Raw genomic sequence first — 8,509 nt, 5'->3', positions numbered from 1 at the left:
GAAAACAATGCCTCGCTGCTTTTAAAGGATATTCTGAAAATCCTAATTTATTTCTTTTAATCATTATCTCCAAAATGTTGTTGAAGTAGCAGCTGGTGATTTTTCAGCTTTTTTTTGGCCTTGTTGATCTCCCCCCAGTTAAATGTACAAACATCTCTATGTAGACTCCAACCTACAATGTAGCCGATCCAACAGTACACTTACATAACAATTACACATCTGTAAATGAGGTCTGGATTTTAGACAGCAATATCCATATGTAAAACAGAGACACAGGCAGCACAATCACAGACTCCAGAGCAAACAAACAACTTACTGTCTGGCAGTTTGCATCTTCTAAATATCTCCATGAGCTCATCCACTTGAACAAAGGGCCCCTGATTTGTTACAAAAAAAAAAAAATTTAGATTATTTTCAATAGAGTGATACACAGTGTGGTTCTGTCAAAACAGAATCTCTTCTACAATTTTTTGAAGTTTTCAGAATTCATTAAAACAAACCTGAAAACAGACAGGAGGTGGCAGGAGCTTCATGAGAACTACAGCTGCTGGTGGAACAGGAAATACACCACCTGGGACGGGATGTAAACCTGGAGCTGCAGGAAGAGAAACTGTATGAAGCCAGTGCAGGACAGCTAGACTTGAATTGCTTTTGCAGCATTATTACTCGAGGCAAATAATTACCACCCTGTCACTTTTGCTTCTACTAATTACATATTGTTTAGTCAGTGATCTGAAGTCTATAAGCAGTGTATGTAACAGCTTATTACCATTTACCAGAGCCCAAACTACTTGTACTTATTTCCATGTGACCTTGTTATTAAGTAAAATGTGTATGCCTTTAGCAATTCAATTAAATAACAGCCTAAAATTTAAGTACATGTTTAGCTGACCGAAGACTAGGACAGTCTCTGTGATTAGGTTTGCTAAACACAGAGGTTAGTAACTTGCCATCAGGTGAAATACAACCACTTCCGACTGAGCATCTGACTTACGTGCTAAGTGTCTTGGCTGAAATGGAATCATTTGTTGAGTGTCTGGTTTTGGATATTCGGGTTTTCTGTCTACTTCATCTTTGAGAACAGGCACGATGGAAGGTGCAACCACAGGGTCTGGAATTATGGCAGCCAGCTTGGCACGGGAGACATCCTGCAAAAGCCAATTCAAGAGCACCCAACTTGGCAGGATCACACCGCTTGGTTAAATTACAGAACAAAACATCTCTAGACCAGTCGCTTATTTTCGCTTTGTCATCATTACAATTTCAGATGTCCTCTTAGAAGACCATCTGGGCAAAACTTGCATGTTTTCATCAAACATTTAGTCCCACAGTGTCTCAGCTGGGAGTGGAAACACTCATTTTTGTTACATATTTGTTATTTTTGAGTGGCTCCTTTTTTTAGGTTAAGAATATTTAGGTGAACAGGTGCAGACCACTAGGCCTTCACAGCTATCATTTCTCCCTCATTTCATTCCCTCGATTGCTTTAGCTGGAAAGGAAACAAAGCATAAGGCAGTCAGCAGGCCTGCAAAGCATCAGTTCAAATCAGATTATATTCTGGCATGTCACAAGCAACAGAGATCGGCCCAAGGGCTGAATCATCTTCGGTTCACACCACCTCACGTGCATTTATCGAGATGTACTCTCCTGTAAGCACACCTGTAACTTCAAAATAACTTCATCCCAATTGTGTTAAAAGTATTCAGTGGCTCAAAGCGACTCTTCTTTTCACCTATCAGATTATTTTACCACTATGTAAAGACCAACGATTCTGCTAACTTCGATGACTTCTGTATTTCTCAAAAATTACTTTTCTGTCTAAGAAATAAATGGAAGCTGAGGCACTATTTTTGAGACATAAAGTGAAGGCTCTCTTTCTGTTCACGCAAATGGGAAATGGCAGTTCCTCCAGCAGAGCTGTTTCTGCTTCTCTGGCAGCCTGTTTTACATCATGCTTAAAAAAAAAAATCAACATTTTATTCTACTCTAATGGTTTTCCAAAGTTTTATGGCCTTCCGCACGACTAGAACAGTAGGTAAAATACATGTGGCCTGAAACGAGATGGGAGATCACCAGAAACAGGTGTTTGGCCTTGACTTTAAATTCCAAATAGTGGCACCAAAGCACTTGAGCCATAATAAATAACAGAAGAAAAGCAGGCAGCTACTGATCTCGACAGCCAATTCTCCTCAGCTACTTGCAGCAATCATGGGGACTGCAGTAGGTTTGTTTTGGTACGGTTCTCAGGGGAGTGAGTGGAGTTTTGCCCGCTGGAGGGGAAGGGCAGCCAGGGATGTTTCATACAGATGACCTCGTTCAACAAACTTCCAAAAGAATTCTGGTTTTTGAAGGAGCTCAGGTTTAAGTTTGAAGTGGAGGCCTGTGCCTGCGTGGTGACGGCATTAACACATCCCCCCTTCCACGGGAAGATGAGGGCTCAATATGACTACACGAAGTTGCGTCTGTTATCCATGGTCCTTGGTTCTTTCTGCCCCGGGCCCGCAATGCCTGGCACTTGCCTGCCCAAGACAAGGAAGCGGCACACCAGACCTGTTTTACCAGCTCTTCTATCAAGGGAAAAAAATGTAAGGCAAATCCTAAACAAGGAATTGCTTAAGTTTGCTGGGACTGAAAAGAAAAACAGTAAAATTAAGTGTTCTTACCCACTTACCTTATAACCAAGGGCCTTCAGTTCGCTGGCAGAGCAGGGGTACAAATCCATGAACTTATACCTGTCTACCAGCAGAGCTGTTTCTTTACCCTCATATTCTTCCTTGAATGCCGTAAACCTCCGTTTTTCAACTTTCAGTATACTAGCTAGATCACCAATGTTGCTTTCAAAAGCTAAAAACCGAGCCCAGATTTCCCTATAAAATAACAGACAGACAGACAGTCGCTGAAGGAGGAAGAATCACTGATAGCAGCCCAATTAAAAAACACACGAGGAGAGATTCAAATGAGGTAATTTGGGAACACATGACCGTTTCTGTTATTTACTTTAGCTGCAACTATAACATGCATTACCTTCCCAGTGCCTTATGTATTTCTGTAAAAGCTTTCAGTCTACTGGATTGTAAAGGACTTTGTTATGGAAAGGAAAGGGTTACTGGTGTAAATGAGTTCAGCATTTGAGATAAGCTTTCATCATCAATGTAGGATGCACAAATAGACGTTACTCATCCTGCTACATAGAATTTCACTCTGATCCTGATATGTAAAGGACTTTTTAACATAGAATATGATTTAGTTCATCTGCATAGACTAGCATATTCCAGCAGGAGGGAACAATACCCTATAACACAACAGGCAGCACTTCAGAATTTCACATAGCCCACAATATATACAACTACTGCTTATTTCTCAGTGGAAAATCTCATCTGTAACTTAAGCAACATCTGACCATACTTCTGGACTTGATTCAACTTTCATTTTAGCTTTCGAGTTTACCTTTGAAGAAGATTCAGCATTTAAATTCTTGGCTTTTCTCACTTCTAAAATGGACATAAAAATATTTCTCACAAAAGCTCAGAATTAAAGTGCAGAATGAATGTGCACAGCGGTGCAGTGTTTGATTTCTTAGTTCTGATGCCTACGTCTGCCAGAATAATAATGGTGAACACTTGGACTGCAAAGGGCTTGGTAAGCATTTTTTCAGAGAAATAAATTTTAAAAGTAGCAATGAAAATGTGGTGGTGAGTGGTTACTCCAAGCCTTTTCTGGTTCTTTCCCTATTTTATTTCCAGTTGGCTGGGAGTTGTCCAGCATTCTCCTCAATAAATTCCTGACTCACCTTCTCTAACATAATGCTCCTGAAAGATGTTCTCTGCTCCCTCTCCCCTCCCACCTAAAGCAGCTCTGGTGAGCGATACGTATCATTAGCCACGCCAGCTGCTCGAACCACAGAATCTTTAGTGCTAGTGCACAGGAGGATTGTGTGCTCCACCCTCACCAATCCCATGTCAATGAGGTTTTAAAGTCAATGAATTAATGAATTTCACTGCAAGTAGGATAGGGACTTTCACAAATCTGTCACAGTTGTTGCTATCTGAGACAGCGTGAAGAGGGGAAGGAACATCTGCACCTAATTTTGTCCCTCTGTTCGTTTTTCTAGTTTCTTTGGGATGTTTGTAGTTGAGAGGGGTTATGTATCTTTTTTAGTGTAGTGAAACTGCTTTTGCAGACGTACCCAGATTTCTCAGGTGGAAGGCTCCCTGAAGTTAAAACACGTTCAAACAAAACTCTTGTATTATTGTCCTCTTTAAAAATAGAAAGAAAAAAGAAAAATCACACTGAGTAAAATATATTAAAGACAATTTAAAATCATGCCCATTCAAAGAAATGCGTACATTGAATTAAATATAAGGCTGACATTCTGATACCTGGATTTGAATTTCAGTAAGTAGAAAAAAAATCTGAACATAAAACTTTACCAACGTTAAATTCTACTGTGAATTTGTTATTTGAAAGTCTATTTCCATTAACAGCAACAAACCAACCCTGATACAGGCTCTTCTATAACAGCACAGCTATTGCTTGGCATCTCTTCAGGATCCCTGTTTTCTTCCATTTTCTTTATTTATCACAATGTAATTTCAAATTTGGCCTTTCAATTCATTACTTCCCTTTTAAATTAGGGCAATATTAATATACTTGTATATTCCTCAGAATTCCTCCCAAAATCATTAGACCTGGCTCCCAGTGAGCAGTCAGCCTTTGTACGTTGCCAGCTGGGGGAATGGAGTGGTTGGTGGTCTTGTTCTTAAAACTGCTAGTTTCTGCCCCGGCTCTCGCTGTGTATTTTACTGTATGTTACACTTAGGGTTCAGAGATCAATTTTCTTGTTTTTCAGTAAAGTCTGCCGGGTTGCTAAGACAGAGCAACACACTGGCAAGTTTTAAGATAATTTTTTTCTGATGGCAATCTATGGAAAGGCATAGAAAATATTCACGTAGACCTAAAATAATTTCTTGCAAAATTAAGTATACTTTGACTTGCAAAAAATCTCTCTGCAACTCACAGGAGGAAATAAAAGGTCTTCTAAATCTGTTCAAACTTTCAGAGCCCAAAAAAAAAAAAAAAAAAGGTGTATCTGATGGGAGAGATTCATGTGCCTGGTGCCTACAGAATGGACTGGGAGGTTCAGAAGATCCAGCAGCGCAGCCACCGCTCACACCAGCGGCATGGAGGCTGGCTCACAAAATTGAGCCTGCAATTTGTAATAAAAAGCAGATTGTTTTACACCTCTGTGTTGTTACGCTACAAATAGTGAGCTAAAGTACTGAATAGTGAAGAAATCTGAAAATCTACCGAGTGCCTGGCAGGCAGGACTGTGCAGAGTGAGCGCCTGGGATGAACCGCTCTTCTCCCTCTTCTCGAACTTCCCATGAAACACGGACCAGGACAGTTCCCCACAAAGGTCTTGGCCCCTGCTCCCCACGGCAGCTCGGGTTCCTTTTAACAGCTGAACCCCCACGTGAGGGACTCCCCCTGCAGACCTGCCACGGCCACCTCCTGCCCGGGGTGCCCAGCCCCTGGCCGGGTGCTGGCAGAGGCGGGAGCTGCCGTCCCTTGCCCTGGCCCTGCTCTTGCCATTGCAAACCGGCTCCCCGGCAGCTGCCGAGCAGGCCCAGCACTCACAGTTCTGCTTTTATACCTCGCTCATCTCATCTCTTTGGGGAGAACGAGTTTAAATTCATTCTAGTAGGGACCGACTAATCCCTCACTCTTCTCATGCTAATTTCAACCTCCTCTAGATCTTTTTCCTTGGGATTTAGATTTCTCAGTGTACTTCCCACTGTTCACACAGACGCTGTAAAACCGCTGCAATGCCAGTGAGTTACAATTCAGAAAGTTCACTCTCCTCTGCGCAGTAGGATCAAGATGTAATGTCACTGTACTTCTGGAACTTCAGGAAGGACAAACCAGCAAGTTTTGTTTTCAAATTAATTGCTGAGTTTCACGAAGAGCTTTTATTGCTCTTCAAGAAGAATTAAAACTAAAATACAAAGAATTTGGCCTGAACCCAAACTCACAGAGAAGGCAGATTAATGCTTCATTAGACCTCTCAGAGCTAAAAGCTTACCATTAAGGTGAGAAAGGTAATCAATATATGCCAGCACATATTCTGGAATGTCCCCATATTTTTTCAGCCCTAGCTCAAAAATCTTAAAGGCCACAGACTTGTCCTGCAAACAATAAGAAAAAAACATATGTTATTAGCTTCAGTGAGCTAGATACCCTCCTGACACTTTAATATCAAATTGAGCATTTATGATTACCTTACTACAATAATACTCCATTAAAGCTGCTGTAACATAGACGTGATGGCGGGTCCGGGCATCCTCTCTTGCTTTCTTAAATATCATTCTTCCAGATTTTATGCCTTCTGCTCGCCTTGCAAATTTCATATATTGGATATAAACCTGAGGTGCATATTAATATTTACATTGTACCAGTGCTAACAAAAAAATACTAGGATGTAATAAAGTTTTTGGCTATATCTAAAATAATATTTACTCACAAAATACAGCTAATAAGGCATAATAGGAACAAGACTGTGTTGTGTCTCTATGTTGTTTTGCTATAAATACTAAGGCAAAGCTTTTAATACAATTAAAAAAAAAAAAAAAAAAAAAAAACAACAAACAGAATATAGCTAAGACTGATCCCCTGAAATGGCAATCCCCTGTACATAAAACAATCCAAGATACAAATCATCCTGTCTGCAAATATTTATACCCAATAAAGGAAATCATGAATTTGCTATTTAATTCAGTGGCCAATTTGTGATTTGCATTTCTTTGGGATTTAACTTTCCTCCACGCTGAATTAGATCACAAATAACAGCATTTCTCAAATTGGAGGAACTGGTACGTGGTTTCTCAAATTGGAGGAACTGGTACGTGGTTTCTCAGAAAAGGTGTATTTGGGAAGCGTTATGATCAGTGTTCAGTGAATAGAACACACCAGGAAATGCATACCTTTCCTCTGACACGGACCTGTTCATTTTAGACCTCAGACCTTCCTTTTTCCTTCTCATGCTTCGTTGTGTCTATTTATAAACTAAATAACTTTTTGAGGGCAGGTTACTTTCTCACACCATTTGTTCAGCACTAGCACAGCTGGCACTACAGACAATGTTGTTTACCACATAACTTAAGCATATGTACAGCAATACTCTGATACTTACATGGTGCACTACAAATTTATTTGCATATACTGTGCATACGCAGGATGGTGTATTTCTATGTAGGGAGAGCAATGGGCAAAGGCAACGTGCTTTTAATCAGTTAAAGGGAGGCAAAGTGAAATTTTAGTTGAACCAACAAAACATACACCAGTTCTTATAAGCTGTGTCATGAAATCTTTAATAGCTTGAATCTTCATTCCTTGTTTCAAGAGATTCTCCAAAAGAGACAGAGGAGAAAAACGCACTTGACTTAGTGTATCTAAGTGGATTAAAGGCTACAATTATCAACCTTGCTGAAATTTTAATCTAATTCTGTCATCTCAGTATTCCACCTGCTCAATCATCCCTGTGACCCAATGAACTCCTGTAAGTACTTCCCCATTCTTTGCGTGTACTCAGGTGACAGTCCTTGCAAACACAGAAAAACTCAATACTATGGATCATCTTACCAGAGTGGGATCAATGTCTTCAATAGCCAGGAGGCGGTTATATATGCTGTGTACTTTCTCATACTTCATTCGACTCTAAGTAAGTAGAAAGGAAATACAGACTGCTTAGTATTACTATTACGAATTACCTGTGAGAATGAAAAAGTCAATCTGAAGAAAAGGCTAAAAACGTTTCCTTTCCCCCCCCCCCAGTTGAACACTATGTCAGTCCCTTTACTCAGATGCATCTTCTATCTTGTGCAGTCATTTCTTTACTTCCCACATTAATTTCTCACTAGTGCTTATGTACATGCTTTTCAAGAGTCTCTGAAGTTTTTTTCTAATTCAGTAATACTGCAGCAGAACTGCCCCTGTAGGTGTTTGGGATAAGACAACTGTTTCCTTTACCTCTGTCTAAAAGCAATGTGCAGGCAGCTAGGAGAACCACCTTTTTCACTCTCCAACCTAGGCCCTTCATTCTGTTCGCTGCCAGCTGCAGCTCTTCAAGTTGTATTGTACAACCTTAAAAACCTAAATATCCCGTACGCTTAGGATACAAGAGGCCGCACTGAAAGCCAAAGCAGGCTTTTTCTTTTAAGGGCAAAGGGTTTTTTTTGCCACTGTCCTCAGGATCTTCCTGCAAAGACTCTTCCATGTTATGAAAAGTGGACAAAACATATCCTGCAGGGGACTCCGTGGTCTTCCTCTGACCAGTGGGAAATGGCCTTTACTCCTGATGGTTCACGTGCAAAACTGACCACTGTTGGGGCATTACTCATTGTGGAGGCTGTGCAGTAAGGCGGTAGCCTGGGTAAAGATTTCTCAAGAAAACTGCAGCATAGGGTGCTTCCCATCTGTCACAGCCATGCAAATACAAACATCAAACCCCCCA

General features: G+C 40.6%; 1 protein-coding gene across 2 annotated transcripts in view; it reads right to left on the bottom strand.

Moving 5' to 3' along the window:
- The window catches only part of CSTF3 (cleavage stimulation factor subunit 3), a 52,383-nt gene that overhangs the window by 1,406 nt on the left and 42,468 nt on the right, over positions 1 to 8,509 (bottom strand). For both annotated transcript variants that reach the window (XM_033006992.2, XM_042784490.1), the window contains 8 exons: positions 7,639 to 7,713; positions 6,279 to 6,422; positions 6,083 to 6,185; positions 4,187 to 4,256; positions 2,672 to 2,867; positions 995 to 1,148; positions 501 to 595; positions 317 to 377 (listed from right to left, as the gene is read on the bottom strand). In XM_033006992.2, coding sequence (XP_032862883.1) covers positions 317 to 377; positions 501 to 595; positions 995 to 1,148; positions 2,672 to 2,867; positions 4,187 to 4,256; positions 6,083 to 6,185; positions 6,279 to 6,422; positions 7,639 to 7,713 — 898 coding nt within the window. The remainder of the gene's footprint in view (positions 1 to 316; positions 378 to 500; positions 596 to 994; positions 1,149 to 2,671; positions 2,868 to 4,186; positions 4,257 to 6,082; positions 6,186 to 6,278; positions 6,423 to 7,638; positions 7,714 to 8,509) is intronic.

The sequence above is a fragment of the Tyto alba genome, unplaced genomic scaffold, assembly GCF_018691265.1.
Source record: "Tyto alba isolate M040663 unplaced genomic scaffold, T.alba_DEE_v4.0 Super-Scaffold_8, whole genome shotgun sequence".
NCBI lineage: Eukaryota > Metazoa > Chordata > Aves > Strigiformes > Tytonidae > Tyto > Tyto alba.
This window is presented reverse-complemented; position numbering and strand designations above follow the sequence as displayed.